This window comes from Tachysurus vachellii, chromosome 6 (genome assembly GCF_030014155.1).
Source record: "Tachysurus vachellii isolate PV-2020 chromosome 6, HZAU_Pvac_v1, whole genome shotgun sequence".
Taxonomy (NCBI): Eukaryota; Metazoa; Chordata; class Actinopteri; order Siluriformes; family Bagridae; genus Tachysurus; species Tachysurus vachellii.
The window spans coordinates 13913602-13933763 of NC_083465.1; the positions used below are offsets into that span (position 1 = coordinate 13913602).

Consider the following 20162-nt stretch of genomic DNA (forward strand, 5'->3'; position numbering starts at 1 on the left):
GTCCATACATATTCTTGACATACAGTTCAATGTTTAACAGAAATAAAAAAAACAGTGTAGTATTATGCTGTAGACCATGGCTGTTAGTTTAGAATATGCAAATCAGCAAAACTAGCTGGACATCCAATGTGAATCGAAAAATATACTATGTCTAAGTATTTGTTTTGACATAATTAAATTGTATGCTTCTGAAATACATTTAAACTTGAAACAGATGCAGCACAATCCACCCCATAGCAAAATGTCCCACTGAGCAGAGCAATACAAAGCCTGGTGAGTTTATAAGCTTTTATCCATATTTATATCTTTAAAGTAGAGCCCTCTTACTGATATTTTGTGTAGACCCTAGTTTCAGTTTCCCGCAAAGCATCGTGTGTTGGCATGGTTCGAACAGGCCCCTTGCTTGCAGCAGACTTCCTGTGGGCATCAGAATACACTCTGCTGTCTGCTCCGAGGGAGCCCGTTCTTATGCTAAAAGATCTGGGCTGACTGCCAAAAACAACACTTTATTTTGAATCTGAAAGTAGAAAAAAGAAATCTCCCTCTGGAGTATTTTTGTCACTGAGCACAGCAGCCCTGGTAGTTGGAATTGTAGTAGCTCATTTCAGGTCATGTATCACCTTTTGGAATCCAAGACTAATTTTGGGCTCAAAAGTTCTGGTGGTAAAGGATGTTTCTGGGTCCCTCAAAAAGGAACAGGTCCCCTTCATAGGTGAACCACAACCTTTAAAGCATTGCAAAAGTGCCCTGACATTTTCAGGGGGCTCTTTATACAGTGCAAAAGAGGTCTGTTAAAGTCTGTATGTTATTAAGCACCATTAGAGGCACAAATTTGTACATCTCCGTGAAACTGCACTGAAACAGAAGCCCATCTGCTTTGCATCAGCCACTAATTTCTGGTAAACGAACAGCCTCCGATGAAATTTTATATTGGAAGGAAGTGATAGAATCTTTCCAACCATAAAGTCATTATGAAAAAACCCATGTATTTCACCACCATGACCATCATTGTGGCCACTTCATAAACTGTCATTTTCAGATGAAATGATTGTTGTGAACCTAAACAGAGCTTCTCATTAATAAAGTCTTTTCCATTATAAGATAATTTTTCATCTGGGTCTTGATTTTCTCAAAAGCTCACAGGTTTTTTTGGACCTCGGAATTTACATGGAAAGGGCAAAAATGCATGGTAAAAGTCATCACATAAAAGGAGAACCTCTCTGCTTGAAACAGAAAGACTTGACGTTAAGGGCAAAGTAATGAAGGAATCAGATTCCTGGCTAAAGACTTGCCATCAATGCTATCCTTATTCGAATAAAGACTAAACCAGATGTCTGTGCATGAGAATGCCTTACCTACAGTAGATGACTTACCTTCATCTTTTATGTTCACATCAGGCTTTGATTTTGTGAATTGGCTTTTGCCATTTCCTCTTTGGTTTAATTTCCTTTCCCTATGAAACATAAATGCTCAGGTGTAATGTTGTGCTTAGGCTAATAATGACCCATGAAAAGATTGCATCACCTGATTGTAATGTTTATGACATTAATTTAAGCTGAATTTGATATTCTGAAGCACTGAAATTTCCCAACCTATATAAAACAAGGTGGACTTCTTTGTACTTTAATTAGATCTTTACAAAGAATTTCTTTTATTTATTTTGATAAAAATGTTTCACAAGATAAAGAAACTACTATTTCTGTGTACATTGCTTAGTCCTTTTATAAACAGAGAGCTTAACAAATGCTTTACAAACACCAAAGTCTGTTGGCACTGAGGTCATTGTGTTAGTGTTGATGGCAGGGTGTTAAATTACAGGCTAAAGAAGATCCTCAGGGTGTACTCTGACTCTTAACCTCTCACCCCTCATCTAAGGTATTACCTACAGTCACTTAGTGAGGGCGAAGTAGGCTTAGTTAAATTTAGCTCATATTTAACAGTAAACATTGTTTTATTTTCTAGATTTCTTAGCACACACTAATCTGTCCTGTGATGGTTTGCTGGTTAGTCAACATAACAGTGTTTCCATCATCTGCCATCCACCTCATATGCCCCACTACTAATACCCCAACCCCACCCCCTGCCCCTCGAAATGAAGTGTTTAAAATTGGTTAGAGAGATTTAGTGAAGTTTTCTTATCTTTTGCCTTGTTGTGTCTCAGTCCTGTCACCTTTTACCACCCTATTGCCCCTTTAGACCATTGCATGTCACTGGATTCTTATCTCTTTCTTCCTGCTGTTCTAATGGTTTCCCTCAACGTCCGTTTCATTCTCTGCTTTTCCTGGTGTGTTTCTGTTCCAAAGTCTGTTTTATTTGAAACAACTTCTCTTCCCTTTAGCTATAATAAGGGGGATACGGATAAATAAAGGTCAACTGGCCTTCTGTTTAGGAAACAAAGCCAGTGTTTTATTGGAGAGCTTTCATGTTTTTATCAGCGTGCCTTACGGGCATATCGGATTTATAGGTAGCAGTAGGCAATAAAATTGACCAGATTTCTATTTTGGGGTCTGTAACATGACCGGTTTATGATGGCATAAGAGATATTTCTTAGGGCATTTGAGGAATTTTTTCTTTTGTTACCTTTTTACTGTTATTTTTAAATAAATATTTTTCCATTATAGAACCATATACAAAAAAGAATAACAGATATTATGAATTGTAGCAACCTGTAAATATTACTTTGTGCACATTAGGGTGAAATGTTAGATTAGCTTTGTCCTAGACAATTGTCCTGTATGTAGTGGCTACATAAATGTTCCTTTTGGTGAACTCGTGAACACAATAAGCACATTCATTATTCAATATTTCCAGGAAAAGAGTCTGACCTCCGACTCTCAGAGCTTTCAGTATTTTCAGTAAATCAGATGGTTGTAATTGTTGGCCTTGATTAATGCAGTCACTCAGTGTATGTTCAGTGAATCAACATGTTATTGTTGAGAGCATGAAAAAATAAATAAATGATTATGTCACAGAATTCATCCACAAAAGTGTGTGTCTATTGAAATCTGTCAGGTGAAGTACTGCACTGGCACTGAACTTTTTCCACATAGGTTAAGGAGGTCAATTGCTGCTCACCAACCAGAAACATTTACTCAACAAGTTAAAAGTTCTGTTTGTTGATTTTAGATTAGCAACTGAGCAACGTCACCCATTACTGCTGTTCTCTTTCTTAATCTAAAAACCTTTGCTGCTCTTTGATTTTTTTTTCTTGCTTTTTATGTGGTTCTACTTTTCTTCATTTTTTTTAAAGTAACAGTTGAATCACTTATTATAACGCCAAGCATTTCTGTCATTTTTAGGTTTTGTGTTCTAAAGTACTTTAAATTCTTTTTCATCAGAGAATGAAAAACCTCCTACATAGGGTCTTGCTTTTCTGCCTGTCTTGCAAAGCTTTTAGAGAGGGAAGTCTCTGAGGCAAGGAGTTCTATGTATTTAACAGAGACCCTGGAGCCAGACCTAGCTTCCATTCTTACTGACGCCAAGAAACTGGGGACCTCAGGTTGACTTTGTGATGAAAAAGAGAGAGAAATCGTGGAAGAAAACACCAGGAAGATAAACGATTAGAGAGAGAAAAAAAGAGCTACCATTAACTCAGTAGGATTTTTTCAGAGCCAGGTCCATTGTTTTGCTCATTTGACATGAGAAGGAATCTGCTAATGAACCGACCAGAGCTCATTTACCTGAACATCCTGTTACATCATCGCAGACACAAGATGGCATTACTTAAGACAAGCTGATCATTTTCACAGAGGTCTACCAATCGGGGTTTAAACTTTCTAAGGGAAAGGTCTATCTCTGCTTCTATTTTTATTTTTATTTTAACTTTATTACATGTCCTTCCTTTATTTATTAGTTGTTCTGGGTAGGAATAACAGAGATCTTTGATAGACAATTATTGATTCACAAATACCAGATTCCAGACAGAGACGAGGCCCACAGGCTAGTTGCAGCCTTCAATGCATGATTCATCCTACCAAACTCACATCCAAAGCAGTAAACAATACTATTTTGCCAGCTAAGCAGAAAAGAGCATTTATACCAAATATAGAAAAAGACAAGGCAAGAAAAAAGAAACTAAAACTCTATTAGTGATATAAAATAATACACATGTCTGTATTTAATGCCTTTCTGTATTTAATAATGTAACAGTGCTCAAATGCTACAGAATTATGCTATTGTTGGCTATTTGTGGTGAGGACAGAATATTTCTTCAGATACTATAGCCGGAGATGAGTCATTTATGAAGGAATCATCAGTGTAAGGAGTGAAAAAATGATGATAATAAACAAAACCATGTGTTTGAAATATAGAATCCATCACATTCATTTATTTATGCCACCTCCTGTTCAACGGGATTTTGTTTTTTTTGTTAAAAGGGTTGTAAGTTTAATTTGACACAAAGCCTTGACGTTACCAATAAAGCTTTGACTATTATGTATGCAAGTTGAGTGTTGAGTGTGAAGACAGTTTTGCTGATCATCACAGAGAACATGATGGATCAATTCTAATATAATTCAATGGCAAGTATCTCTGTATACTTTACGATTTCTGTAAATCTGTTTTGTGATAATGTCCATTTCATTGAATTGAATTATTTTGGATATGCATATCCTGTAAATGAGGTCAGAAGCTAACAGGAGTTCTGTGTCACCTTCTGAGACTTTTTGTGATGCAAAGCTCTGGGAATTTGCTTTAGCATCTGTGTATAGCGTGTATAATTATGTTTATTTGTGAACATTGTTGTAGGAGGAGGTGACAGGACTTATCAAACAGAGAAAAGCAATTGCTTTTGGAGATGTAAACATGGCCAGCTTCCCCTCTCTCCTCATCATTAACCCAGCCCCATTTGGTTTGCTCATCTCACCACAAAGCATTCGTTTGATGTCCTCTAGATAAACAAGGTTATTTACAGTGCTGAGGGGATACATTGCCCCTCGCTGAGAGGCCCTCTTCTGGGAGAACAGGGTGAGGTATGTTCCCGGTGTGTCAACGAGTATGTGTACAAGCGTGGGACAGCATCAGGGCCTTGATCTCAAACACAGAGCAAAACTTTCAGTGGATGAGTCAAATACACATTGTCCTCCATGGTGATAGGAATGACCTAATTGGGACCTTATGCCTCCAAGACACTTGCTCTAACAGATTGCTCTTCTGTGATCTAGTGCAGTGCAAAAATACAACAAGTAAGGAATGGAAAATGTTTACGTACAGTAAGTTCTCCTTTCAGTGTTATAAAGTGGACATTAGAGCACACCTTAAACAGCTTTCTTTTCTTCAAATTGAATATCCAAATATGTACCTGCTGTCTTCCGAACTGTGCATCGAATTGCTGATGGCTGAAGTGCTATGATTGTCCTGTCCATGCCCTTCTGTCTGACAGAGAGGGGCCACTTTTTTTACTTTCAAATAAAGGCAGACTGGAGGGATTCCTTCAAAACTGACCTCCTGACAAAACTGGCATCCTATGTTACTGTAGCTTCAGTGCAGCATTTGGGCTTAGAAATTAAGCAGGTAGGACCTAACCGGGGAAATAGAGGTAAAGGGAGAGATTTACTATTAGCTTATAAAGGGTCACAATGATAACACAAACACAAGCAATGTGTGTGTGTGTGTGTGTGTGTATGTGTGTGTGTGTGTGTGTGAGTGTGTAGTTTGACCGTAAATAAAGATGAATAAATGTATTTAAATTTAGAAATTTTCAACAATATCATCTAGTCCTTTACTCCATGGTAATAATTACTTAAATCACAGCTTCATTAGATGATTTCTTTGGTTGGGATATTTTTACACTGGAATACTTATGATGGAATGCTTTGAAGAAGTATGGCACCGTATAGTGGAAGAGTGAAAATGGCAACACATTAACTTTAACCATAATGATATTTTATAGACTTTTCATTTTATTCTCTTTTTGTTTTCCTTAATTAAATGTTATTATTCATTAAAGTTTAATTTCAGTAAGTGTGCATGACTGAGGCAAAGCTGAACAGGATCATGACTTCTATTCTCTGGCATCCTTGGTAATTTAGGGATTGTTGAAATTTTGTGGTTCATTAATTTATGCAGACCTACAATGGAAAGTACTCAAGAGACATGAGATAAACGCACACACACACATTCCTAATTCCCTACTGACAACCTGCAAAAATTTGTTACACAAACTCTCTCATGTCCTACAAACTCACATAGAGAGAAACATGCTCATTCACTCAGTAAGGTCAACAATAGCTGTCAGATTTGGTGTTCACTGAATACGTCACCTTATACTGTTGTTCCCATTCACACTGAATTTCGGGATTAAAGCATGAGATCACCTCAGGGCAAGCCACCTTTATGACCTTCTTGTCCGGTAGCCTAAACATTGCTTTCTTTGTATGGCTTGGGTTATTTGTCTTCACGGTTGACGCTTAAGCTTCAGCCTGTTTTTTGTGATTACTGATGGGTGTTAAGAGAGATTTCCTGACGCGTGAGGCCTCGAGGATGGATTGGGAAGGACACCACAGAGTAACCCTGGAGGGCTATATGCATGATCAAATCAGGATGGCATCCTACATTGCAAATGTATTGTGTGCATGTGTGTGTTTGTGTGTCTGTCTGTATGTGGTAGACGCTTCAGAAGAGCCAGTCAGCAGTGCTGGTGTTTGGTTCGAAGTTCTGCTTGGCTGATCAGAGTTTTAGAGCTGTAGAACAGTGGATGACTTGCGTAGGAGCTCACATTGTTGTGAGCACAACAGCCTAGTAGCAGATGATTGCTGAGCCACACAGAGTGACTGAAACACACAGAGGTTGAGACACACAAACACACTCACACACTCATTGCTATGTTGAAGAGCTCACTGATCTTATTTTGACTGTCAGATCCAGTACATAGATTATTTATATGACATTTATTCCTCACTATATATTTTGTTTTATTATTTGGATGAAAAAAGCTGTGGTAAAGCCAAATCACATGAAAACACATTATTCCATTAGAAACTTGATTCTGGAATACCATTCAATTAGACATCTCTGTTCTATCGCTGTAATGCAATTTGCAATTTGCAAACAGAGGCAATTGATGTGATTGTGGAGGCCTGATTTCTGCTACTCGGGTGTGAGCACAGACTTTTGGATGAGTAATGAAGCAGGACATTTGTTTTCCACAACAAGCTTGCTGACCTCCTCCAACGTTGAAATGCCTTGGGAACAACCATTAATTTCTGGTGCATGACATTCAAGGATTCTGGTGCTGAGTGAGAGAATATGCTCTGTTTAAGAAAAATGGGGTCTGCTCCATGTTTATTTTTAAGTGTATGCATATGTATTAACTGAGCACTTTATTAGTAATACATGTACTCCTACTCTTTTATGCAATCTAATCATTGTCTTATCAGCACGAGCAATGCAGTGCATAAACTATTATTTCTAAATTATAGGAAATGGAATCAAATTAAATAATACAGTCAGCAGCTTTCACATCAGAATGTCATTTCAGTGATTTTGAGAGTGGCATGTTTGTTGGATCCAGACAGGATATTCAGCGTATTGCTAACTGCTTAACTCCTGGGATTTTCAACATTCTAGGCTGGTGGAGGTTGTGAAAAGGTGTGGAGAATATTATTATGGCGTATGGAGAATGTTATTTTGTCACACTTTGGACCAATATTACAATCATTCATTGCTTGACTTCTAGTGACTTTATTGTTCCCAGTCACTGGAGCTGTATCCAGTCAAAAGGCTTTGGGGTGTGGTAGAACAGTATGAAAGTTCAGTTAAGGATTCTGTAGGAATTGGACCAGAACCCCAAAGGAATTTTTTTAAATCTTGTGGATGTTCCACAAAGATTCGAATCTGCTTTGGAAAAAGGAGTGACCTACCCAGTTTTAGTATAATGTTCCTAATCAAGTGGTTGGTGAGTTTACAGTGCATCTATGATTGACTTTTCACATATACTGTATGAATGGTATTTTTTCTTGACCTGTTTATCCTATTTACATTTTAATATTATTGATGTAATACTGCTCATATAGGCAAGCTGATTCCCATGTAACATTTGTGCATTTCTCTAGAGAATTGACTAAGATATTATTTCAGACTCACTGTGGGATTAATGGAGTAAGGAGTCTGGAGTGGCTTTCTACAGGCCAGTGTAGTTTATGCTTCAGGCATGGCAGAGTGTTTGGATTCCATAGCCTAGTGTGGCATGCAGTGGTGTTGGGTGATGAGGAGACATTGGACTCTTGTTAAAGAACACAGGCATACTTCTCATTTTACTTCATTTAGAGTCAAAGAGAAAATAAGAGATAAATAACACAGAAGTGAAAAGACAGAGAGAGCATTAGGGATTGGGAGGGTTCTGGTTTGTGTGTGTTCTGGGGTTTTTGAAAGTTTTTATGATCAGAATTAAAGCTTCCTGAATGAAGGAAATGAACAGAATTGATCAGATTCGCTCCAAAATACATTACTCAAATGCTTCCTCTAAGTGGAATTCACCTGGCGATGGGAATCAAACACAGCATACACACATAACAAAATAATGTGATGTGAAACAAAATAATGTGATGCTGTTTCCCTTTATTTTACATTCAGACAAGATCTAGATCTGATTAATGCCTTAGTTATTGACCTTAGGGTCTCTTATATTTTAAATATTGTGATGAGGTGACTAATCCTGCTGATAATTCAGTAGCTAATATGTGCTGATTGTTTACTGTAATGAAAATGGTGATTTTTACTCTGTGTAACAGAACCCTAGTGTGACACTCCATGTCTAGGACACTAGCGTTTGTGTCAGTAGGGATTATTTTGAGCTGTAATTGAGAAGCGTGTTGAAAATATTCTTGGTATAACCACAGCAACAGTCTCAGACTAAGCTATAGAGGGTCACTGAACATGGCAGCAACAATTTACTAGCAGATTGTGCTTGGTTTGAGTTAGATTATTTTTGTTGTAGCTTGAGTTTTCTCAGACAATTTGTTCAGGCTGTGGAAGAATACTCAATGGCGTTGTGTTTGGGAAATGAAGGAATGTGCATGTGTCCTTCATACCTTACTGTTTCTGGATGGAACTCAGTGTTCGAGGTCAAGTCTGTTTCTCTCATCTTAAGGAAACTTGATACTTTCATGTGATTTTCTCTTTTTAGTCCTGTTTTCCTTTTGTGTGGATGTGTCATCCTTCAACAAGTCTGGGTTTATTTTGCTACATGGTTAGAGGAGCTTGAAGGGCCTGATTGAGTACAGACCCCCTTTTTTCTAATGGGTGACTAATAAGCAGAAGATTATTTGAATTATTAAATGTTTCAAATATCTTAAAGATAAATAATCCTTTTAGATATGCATGCCAATATATTGGGGAACAAAAAAAAAAAGATTTAATCAGTAAACTAAAACACTTTTGATTACATAGTCAGATATTTACTACAGTTTTCCTAAGAAAAATAAAATCTTTGCTTTTTCTGCCATTAAGCTGCCATCACCAGTTAGCTCAGTTCTCAGCTAAAAAGCACCTGCCTGCTTGACAGCTGTTCAGCGATGTTGATACCAAATATAGTTTCTAATTTAAAATAAAGGAAAGAAAAGTAGTGTAGTAGACAAACGTTAATGGAATGACTAGCCCGGTGGAGTGTCTTGCAGTATTTGAACACTCTACTGACACCTGAATGTCACAGAAATTCAACGATCAAATGGCACACCATCTGAGAATCATGTAGATGTAGCCTCATCTTTCTCATCTCAGCACTAAAGGAACACCTTGACTCAGGTTCTTCTCCAAGTGTCACATCAGATGAACAGGAGTGTGGCCTCCCTCACAGGAGAGAAGGATATATTGCTAATTGCAAGAAATCGCAAGCCACATTCACTGTACATTTATTTACTGTACTGGTGGTACAGTATGCTCCCTGGTGTTGGGATCTCTAATTTTACTCATTATAGAAATACTTTCAATCATAAATATATTACATGGGTCATTCTACACAGTAACTCTCCATTTGATTGCCCTCCTGCTCCCCAGCAGGTCTGAGACTGTGCAGTTCTTTTAACACTTTAGTGCCTGTGTAATTTTGTTTCCAACAGCTCTGGTTTTGCAATCAGCCAGCAGGCAGCACACATTTGATAGGCACTTTTAACACCAGCAATGATGTGTAGAGTGCTGTTGGCCATATGCCTGCTCTGGAACACACATGGTAAACACATCAAGGTGCACAACGTCTATTTCAGCAATGCCACTGAAGTCTGCTTATCAAGCTTCTGTTTTAATAGCTCTTGTCATGGCTGTGTGCCACCCCTTTCTCAGTAACCAAATAGTAGTAGAGATATGCTCCCTAAGCACCATATTCTGGGACACAGTATCTGAATGCAAAAAGTAGGTGGCTAAGCCTCCCCCATGGTGGTCCTCTGAGACATCCTACAGCTGTAGTCTTTCATTTAACTGATCTGACAAAACTCAGTAGCAGATTTGCCTGACTTGATCTTTTTTTTTTTTTTTTAACACAAAACACTAACCACCCCCCCCCCCCCCCCCAAAAAAAAAAAAAAAAAAAAAAGAGTACAAAGAGAAATATGTTTCAAAACAAGAACACTAATCTTGTCTTTTATCACCCTCCCAGCATAAATAAATGTTGCTAGGGGTTAAAGATGGTCTTACAAAAATGGACACGGCAATTAGACTTTCTGTAGCAGAACCATAAAACATTTGTAAGTGTAAAACATTTTTTGCCTGCTGTAGTTTAGATGTTGTTTTAACCTTATCTAGGAAGCCATTTGTCTTCCACTGCAAAGTGTTTGTTATTCAAGAAATGGTTGCGTGTGTGTGTGTGTGTGTGTGTGTGTGTGTGTGCATAATTAAGAAAAGCATGACTCTTTCATGTCCTAGGCTGCTCCTGGGCCTTAACTTTATTATGAATTACAGTTAAAGATTGAAGTCAGAGTTGAGTAATTTAATTCTTCTTCATTTTAGGTGTTTAGACACCTTATTTACTTGTCTCAGTAGCTGTGCTAAAGCAGGGAAATCACCAGATTGTGTTGGATCCTGACCCTCTTGGACAGGAGTGCAGGGCATCAAATGTAACTTCACCATACTCAGTTAAGCAGTGAGCATCAAATAAAAACTGGTATAATATTTCATCACAAACTATACTGACCTTACCCTCTCAATCTACTCTTTCTTTGTCTTTCTGACAACTTTTATTCATACAGGTACTTAGGCTGAGATCCAAGTTAACACTGGATAAGTTTACATCATAATTGTTGCATGAAGCTATCTGTTGGGTATTTGAAGCTATGCAAACACCAGTGTGACCACATAAAGTCATTTAGGTTAGCTTGGTGCAGAAAGTTTTGACTTTCACGGTGCTGCATTTTATATACATCATATGTGTCTTATATTTTGTACCTGCATCCTTTTGTATTCACGTTCCCGGCAGAGTAGCTGCTAAAGTATAATGTCTTCACATGTGTAGGATCTGGTAAGTGTTAATGTAACCCTCTTCTTTTAAATCTGCGTTTTATTTGTAATGGATAAGCTGAGGTTTTACATTTGTGTGTGGTTAAAGTTGGACAGTATTTCTCCCAGTGGCCCTATTGATATTCCTGTCACTCCATAATGCTCTGTTTTTCTGATAACGAGGTCAAATTCTCTGCTCACTTCCTGGCTATTTCTTTTTTGTTGTTGATTCACTAAGCGGGACCCAATTAAAGTGGAGAGCCAGCAAGAGCTTACCATGTCAACCAGAGTGAATTGTTAGATTTTAGTTCAGTCAGTCCATCAAAGGAAGTGAAGTCAGAACAAGTCCTTATTAAACCCTGTGCACCATAGTGAAGTCTACCCACACTTTTATAGTACATCATAACTCAGTGAAAAGCAAGCTGGAGTTTGGAGCAAGCACCATTCCCCTTGTTTCTATGATTCTCTGGAACATCCATTCACTGGGCATATGGACTGTGTGATGTGGTGTTAGCATGTTCAGTCATGTGAAAATGGGATTACAGAGTAACCATAGGTGTTCCTGTGCAGGCTCCCCTGCTGGATTTTGGACACATCATAGACCTGCAATTATGAATATATTTCTTTGGGGCTGCAATTTAAGTTTTGACCAGAAAAAAAGTATGATTTATGTGTTGCTCCAGCTCAGGAATCATCTCAATGGATTGCAGTAGGAAGCTTTTCATCTACTGAGACTGGAAAAGGTGGTCACATATTTAATGTATAATTTTCCACCGGAGAGTAATTTGGGAGAATGATGGTAAAATCAGGTTAATAGTGGCTTTTCGGGTACCACCTCAATGGGGTCTTTGTGGTGATGTGTAAGAGACTGGTGTAATTATTGAATCTTGGTCTTAGTGCCTTGGTTATTTATCTGTAAGGACCGTTTGGGAAAATATTTCATCTTCTGTCTTCCAACAAATGAGCTTGATAGATTGCAATAAGTGCATGTAACTTCTGGCCTTTTGAGAAAAGCTGTAATTTACACAAGGTAAAAATGCAGAGAAATATAGCGCTACCAATAACTCTGAGAAACAAATGGAATTATCATTGGAACTGCATAGCCAAATGGAACCATTATTTGGATTACAGAAGTTATTTTATAGCATTGTTGGCTTATGTGGTTCCCTATTTGCACATTTCAAATTTATGATGCTAGCACAGAGGAGACATAATAGTAAGTGAAAATGACTGTTGTGTGGTGATTCACCTGACTCGACCTGCCTATGGGAGGAGTATGGATGATGGACGGTTGGCTTCTCTCTATTTGAGATTTTTGTGAAAATATCTAAACCTGATACAGCTTTTCTTTACAGTTTATTGGCTCTATGAGTATAGAAGAGGTGAAGGGAGTATGGTACCCCCTTTTCCAGCAAATCATTGCAGCTTTCTAGAAGGGTCATATAAAACTATTTTTATTTGAATATTTCTCTTTAACAAGGCTGTGTATAAAAGATGCCACAGAAGTTACTTTTTTAACATGCATTTGATGCACCTTCACACAGGGTTTATACATATATGTCTAAAAAAGACTTTTAATATAAAAAAAAAAAACAATATATATAAATTACTGATAAATGTTATTAGTACACTAAAACTTTTACAGAAGGTGTTATAGCAAAATAATAAACCCAGAAGTGGTTGGCATTAGGTTAGACTGGTCATGCTGTAGCCATTCTGCAAACCCTGTAGCTTTGACAACAAAACTGAGAAAGTTAGCTTGCAGTAAAAAAAAAATACAGACACATTATTCCTCAAGCAGTATATGGCCAGGGAACACTTCCATCACACTCATATGTGCCTGTTCCAAAACCATAGGCATTAACACAGAGGCCCCCCTTTGTTGTTATTATAATCTTTATTTTTCTGGGAAGGCTTTCCATTTGATTTTGGAGGTGGCTGTAAGGATTTTTGCCCATTCAGCCATATGAGTATTAGAAAGGTCAGGCGCTGATGTCAAATGATGAGGCCTGGTGAGCAGTCAGCATTCCAATACAACCAAAAGAGGTCAGTGCATGTGCCCTCTCGCACATCAACCTTGACAAATCATGCCATTATTAACCTGTTTTGTGCACAGAAGAACGGTCATGACAAAAGACATTTGGGGAAGGCTTACATATGTGTGATGTTCACTTGTACACATACTTTTGTCCATATACACTTCAGATCAAGATCAGAAAAGAATAGGCAGAATGTTTTGTCATAATCTCATTATGAGAAATGTTAGATTAATGTTAGAGAAATTCTAACTTAATGATACCATTATTGCAGTGTTGTAAAGTTCTGGGTAAGTTTTTGAATTGCTTTAATATGAAGTTAGAAAAATATCTTAACACTTTTTCCATGCCAACAGAACACAAGCCAAATGTTTTATTAGGGTTTCTTTCCTCCCCACTGCTGTGACATTCCTGTACTATGCTTACAATGCAGAAGTCGGAAAGATGACACACGTGTTCTTGGCTGGTGTGGTGTCTTTAAAGGAGCTTTCAGAGGAGATGGGAATCTGAGAGACTGGCCCAGGATAAGAAGAGTAGTGGTGGGAAGCAGGGCTTGGGTATTTTGGGGTATAGAATTCCAGGACCTTGGGAGTGGGAATTAGAGAGGGGAACAAGATGGTGTCCCATTTGGTCTGGGCCACCTTATGTGTTGTACAATAATGAATGCAAAAGGTTCTGCCCATGTTGTGCCACTGATAAAAAATTAGTATATTCAGAAATTGTACCTTTTTTTTGCTTCTTATTTTTTATTTATTTTTGTTTATTTCTTAATTTCCAGCCATGCATGTAATTGATATGTGGCCTATATAAAGCATCAAATGGCCTGAATAGATTGAAGGTTGTTTTTGTGCGTAACAGTTTCAAATGGGCTCCAATTGACTTTGCATAAGAAGAAAATTAGACACCAGGTGGTTTCAAATGACTCAAAACTAAATAGCACAGAAGTTCAAAATTGCTCTGTACTTTGAGTACTATTGCACTTTTAATAAATGTTTACAGAAGCATATGCAATAAACTAAATGTTCAGAGAAATTAACAGTAAACAGAGAGATACCACTGAACAGGATTAATCAAGACACCTCTATAGTCAGTATATTTAAAGCCCGTGCTTGATGTGCCTTTTGACGAAGGTTGTCTATAGATGTCCCAGAGCAACACAGTAGAACAGGAAGTGGTTGCAAGCCCAGAATGTGTCAGGAATCTGAGTATACACTTCCACATGCTTGTATATAGGGTTTCACCTTTCACAGCCACCACTCCTCTGACCTCAGTGGCCTGGAACTACACCAAAATGGCTACTCGTGCCAGCACTTTTTTGGTACCACTGCCAATCATTCATAGAAGGTTGTCTGTTTTTTGGTTCCTGTTTACCATGTGTCTGTGTTGATTTTGCTCAAAGGCATCAATGTGCTATCTTCTGACAATTTGACAAATGTTTTTATTGCTCATTTCACATTGTGATGTGGCTCTCACTGAGTTTGAAGATATGGCTTCAGTCAGGGAGCAAATAATTCTGACGCCTGGTCTTATTCATTACATTACAGTCTGGTTTAGGGGGTATGAAAATGCTTTATGAGTATTGTAGTATATCCTTAAGCCTATGGTCTGTGCCAGAACATTTAAAATCTAAATTTAAAAAGTTTATTTTAAGAGTTGTAAGCAATTATGCTTCCATAATTTTTTACAATGCCAAATGAAGAATGCAAATTTGCATATGAAACAATGAAGGTGATAAAGGCTTTAATGTGCTAGTTGTTCTCAGAACAGTGAAAATTAAACATATTACTTTGTCTGTAATTGTGCCTTATACCAGCATTAAAGGCAGTTAGACGTGCTGACATATAAAGAAAAATGTTTTTACATGTTCTTATAAATTCTATGTCCAATTGAGGAACAATTATGTATAAAATAGGAAATCAGACATATTTTGATATAATATGACAAGCTTATGCAAATACCTGCCCTTTAGTCATATTGACTTCCCCATTCAATCTTATTAGGAAGTTACTTTGCTTTCATTTGTTTCATGAACAAGCTCTGAAAGTCTTAGCCAATAAGCTGTTCTTTGTAAAATGGAGCTTTATAAAGCTACATTTATGATGTCCTAATATTTTATAACTTTGGAGTGACTCAGGGCCAGTGTGTAAACCTGGGACTGTACCTTTATCATTTCTAATGACTTACTTCTAATTGGTCTCAATACACTGACGCCTGTTCTTGTTTGACCATGGATTTTCTACAAAAATACCACTTGGCAGTTTAGCTTTTTGCCTAAGTTTTGATAAATTTCTCCTTTAATTACTAGAAAAGCACAGTGCTCTCAAAGCAGGAAAGATAATAATAATTCACAGGCCCATAGGAAATGTTTGTCACTATTTTGACCATGCCATTACTTATGCCTGCCTTAGTTATTGCACATCTAAATTACAGGAAGGACTGGTCACATATTTTCTTTCTTTCTTTTTTTCCTGGAGTACGTTATACTTGGCTAAGATGTTTCTCTACGTAGATCTAGGAGGCATACATCTTTGTCTCTTAGGTCAGTTGATTTTAAGTTACAGGTCGTTTCTTTCCATTTCTCATTCCATTTATTTCCATTATGGATGGCTATGCCTGGGTTAATATCCATGTCTTTGTCCTTTTTCTTCCTTGGGCCATTTAAAACCGAAGCTGTCATACGCCAACTTCCATTTTCACGCTATTTTAAACCTTAGTAGACTGGAAAGCAATCTGTTATTGTGTCCTTATGCATTCTGCCTAAAGGAAAACAGCTTGATATAATCATTTGCTTTCAGAAAAAATAGCAGCCTGTCACAATGTTTTCCAGAGTGATGGCTGAATGAGTTCTTAAAGAGATGATCTGATTAATTTTATGTGACATGAGGTATTTATTTGTCTGAAATGATTTTTGCTTTTGTCTATGACAAGATGCTGAATATACAAGCATTTTATGAGTAACTGCAAACATTTCTTTTTATGAGAGAACATTTTATTAAGATGATTCCAGAACACCTAACTTTGCAATGATGCTAACTAATCTGCATTTAAATCAAAGGAAGCTTTAGCAGCTCATAATGGAGGACGTACAATATGATATTTTGACCACTTAAAACTAGATTAAACTGCTCAATTTGGGCTTAGCAAATAGTATTTTAAATATTACCAGTGTCTACTCATCAGGATGCTTTTGTTTTGCAATAACAGACAGTGTTTTAAGGAATAAAGCTGCTATGTAGAGAGACTGTTGAATTCAATATTATAAGCCAAGCAACTGAAAAAGTTCTACTTTAGTGATAAATTATTTAGGGGTTTCACTTTAAAGTGCAGTGTGTGATGACTATATCCCAGTAGTGTGCTGTGGTAGTGTGCTGTGGTACATGAGCCTCCGCCTCTCCCTGTGCTGTCAGCAGAGTTTAAGACTTAGTAACACATTGCCAGAAAAACCAGCTGGATCTCTTGACGGGCACTGACATCAGGCCTGTGATCTACTACTTTATAAACACAGCTCTGAAATTAAACTGCTTTATTTATGCGCAGAGCCGACAGCGTGACTCAGTACAGGAGATGTTTACCTTCACTACAGCTTTCCTCTGAGTGTTTAAGACTGAGTGGGATAAAGGGAGTCATCATTGATTCTCTGATTGCACCTGTACTGACAGGGAGAACAGCTAAGGCATACTGTCTAGATATACATAGTAATAAGCTCTAAGTTTATACATGTCAAATATAGGAATAGTTGACATCAACAGGTAAAAGGTCTTAGGTTGTTAAACTCATTAACATTTACACTCATTCATTTTACAGAGGCTTTAATCCAAAGTGGCACAATATTGAGATGAGGTTTAAGGGCCTAAATAAACCAGAAGTGTTAGCTTGGCAAGACTGAGATTTTTATTTAAAACTTTTCAATAAAAAAAACAATACTGACAGACCCGTCAATAAACTGATCTACCGAACCTTTCTAATGTCTAAATTGATTTATTACTGCATATGACTAACACCAGTTTCTTTTTCTCTGTTGCAGGACCTCCTGTAAGTACAATAGACCTGTTGGCTTTGTTGCCTGGATTGCGGTAAAGTGACCCAAACTATATGTCTGTTTGTGTGTGCTTTGTGTGTATGTGTGTGTGTGGGTGTGTGTGTAAATATGAGCCTTGTCACCTTTACATCCATTTATATATAAAGGACAAACTGCATTGCAAAGATTTATTTTTACACAGTAGGAAACAGTGTTGTAGTGTTCTGCACAGAGAAGGGTATGATGTAGAAGGTTTCCCACAGAGGGACAACCATAGAAACATTGAATAAAAACCTTTTTTTTAAGTGTATAGGTCTTTCTGCTGCATAATAATTCTCAAAAATACGAGGCAGTAAATGGCTAAGCAGATGAAAGGAGAGAAAACGTGAGGACTTTATATGTGTGATAAAACAGCAGGACAAGTTCAGACCTATAACCACCATTAAAAAAAAACCACAGTTCTCTTCTACATCTTTGACTCAGGCCAGAGATGCATGGTGCATTAACACTGAAGCTGTAGATTTTATTCCAGAGATTGAGAGTCGCATATGTTTCACACTGTGTGAAAACAGTATTTTGGCCCCGCATAGCTTCCACCTTTATGTTGATATTTTATATTTAATGTCCGGGAAATCAGGAAACAAGGCTAAGAATGGAATCGCTATACATATACATATACATATACATATACATATACATATATGTGTATCTATAAGCTGAACATAAATAGACATAATCAATAACTCCAAAATATAAGCATTGTTATTTTGACTTTGGTGAGAACTTGTGTGAGAGTCTCAGATACCTTGATGAGAAAAAGAGAAGAAGAGAAGGGAAGCAGTATTGAGAAGACTAAAATTAGGTGTGGTTATGGACAGCTGCATCCCTGCTTTTAGGGATTGAAGGTCGAGCTCCTCCTCTAAGCCCTGGCAGTGATTAATGATATAACCACGACATAATAAAAGGGCAGCCTTATGGCAATGGGAAGAACACATATGCAAAATTTGTAACTTTAAACTTTAAAGGTATTAAGTAAAACTATTCAAAAATAACTACTCAAATCTAAATTAGATTTCAAAATAATACAATGTTTGAACTTTCACTTGTGCAAACAATAACGGCTATGTTTTTTCATGAAATAAAAAAGTTTTAATTTTTTTTATTATTTTTTTTTTTTTAAAGATATCACTGAAATTAAGACCCAAAATTACAGCTTGCTGTAGGAAAGTGTGCTGTTTATGGAAAGAGAATTAAAAAAGAAACCATGTGCATATTATTAACAGCACAAAGAGGCAAGATAACATTCTAATATAGTAAAGTTCAGTATAGTAAAATACAGTGTAAATACTGTACTGAAAACAAAGAGTTCACATATTATGAGAAAATAATCAATAGCATTATTATAACAGCACATTCCAAAGTGTTTTATTCCTCTTATTCCACAGCAATTTGCCAACAATTGCAATTTTAAATATTTATGTACTCCATAGTTTTAACTATTCTTAAGTTACATGTAATGTTCTGGAACATTTATGAGACAAAACTGCTGTAAACATTCGTTGCCTCTTGTACTTGTGGCCTTTACTGAAGACTCTCCTGCAGTGGAAAACGTTCAAAATTTGTTCCATATCGTCTCCGTACAGAAAGCTTTACCATGATTATAAATTAATGATTCTACATTTTTCTTTGTTAATTATCAGCACATTTTTATTATTATTAACTTTTATTAAACTCTTATTCACTTATTTTTTGACTGAATTCATATACTGAATAAAATAACAGATGGAAATATCATCAGTGTTTTAATAGAAAATGAATCAACACTTTGAGATTGAAGAATTTAACAGCACTGAAGCAGACTGTTTACTGAATAGGCATCTGACTAATTTTATAATTGCCAGCAAGTCATATGCTCAAAATCTCCAGCAGTCGTGAGGTTTTTCAGTATCAGGAATAATTAATTGCCAACCAGTGGTGATGTGACAACTGCAGTGTTTATGTTCATGTATGGCTGGAAACAATCAAACACTCCTCTAGAGTGATGGATGGTTTCAGCTTTTAGCTTGTCGGCTACATGTTGATCCACTACTATGGCGCATACGTGATAATACTGAGCAGGGAGGTGAGGTTCTTAGCACAACATAGTTACTGCTGTGATTCCAATTCTACAACCTCAAGAAATCAACCATTTCCTGAGGAAAGCAAACATTTGAAAGGTATAAATACATAATTGTCTCTCATTCTTTACAGGTCAGCAAACGCGGGCATGGCCTGTAGCTATGTGCAAGGCAGGACTAGCTCAACTTAGCTTTTAATCTTAACCAGCTCACGACCATTAAAGTTTGCCACATGTCCAAAGATCATTGTATATTTTTGAAGCAGACATGAGCCTATGTTTATTTAAATCATTAGAAAACCTTTCTTTACTTTAATCGCACATTTCAAGGCAGCCCTTTGGGTGTTGTATTTACCCCTAAACTCTTTGTATGAAAAACAAGCAGTTTTAAAAAATATGATGTCAAAAAGCCTTTTGTGTGTAAGGGAATAAGTACAAACTAAGTGTATTAAATAAGAATGCAAATTGTTTAGATGCTGATTATATAAAATCCTAAGCTTGCAATAGTTTACCTTATTAAAGGACTTACGAGGAAAATTTGATCCTTACACAAGTCTTGTTCCAGCAG

At 37.0% G+C, this 20162-nt stretch overlaps 1 protein-coding gene across 1 annotated transcript in view; it reads left to right on the top strand.

Moving 5' to 3' along the window:
* Positions 1-20162, top strand: part of col13a1 (collagen, type XIII, alpha 1) — a 76088-nt gene that overhangs the window by 10270 nt on the left and 45656 nt on the right. Inside the window, exon 3 of the mRNA XM_060872435.1 lies at positions 17485-17492. Coding sequence (XP_060728418.1) covers positions 17485-17492 — 8 coding nt within the window. The remainder of the gene's footprint in view (positions 1-17484; positions 17493-20162) is intronic.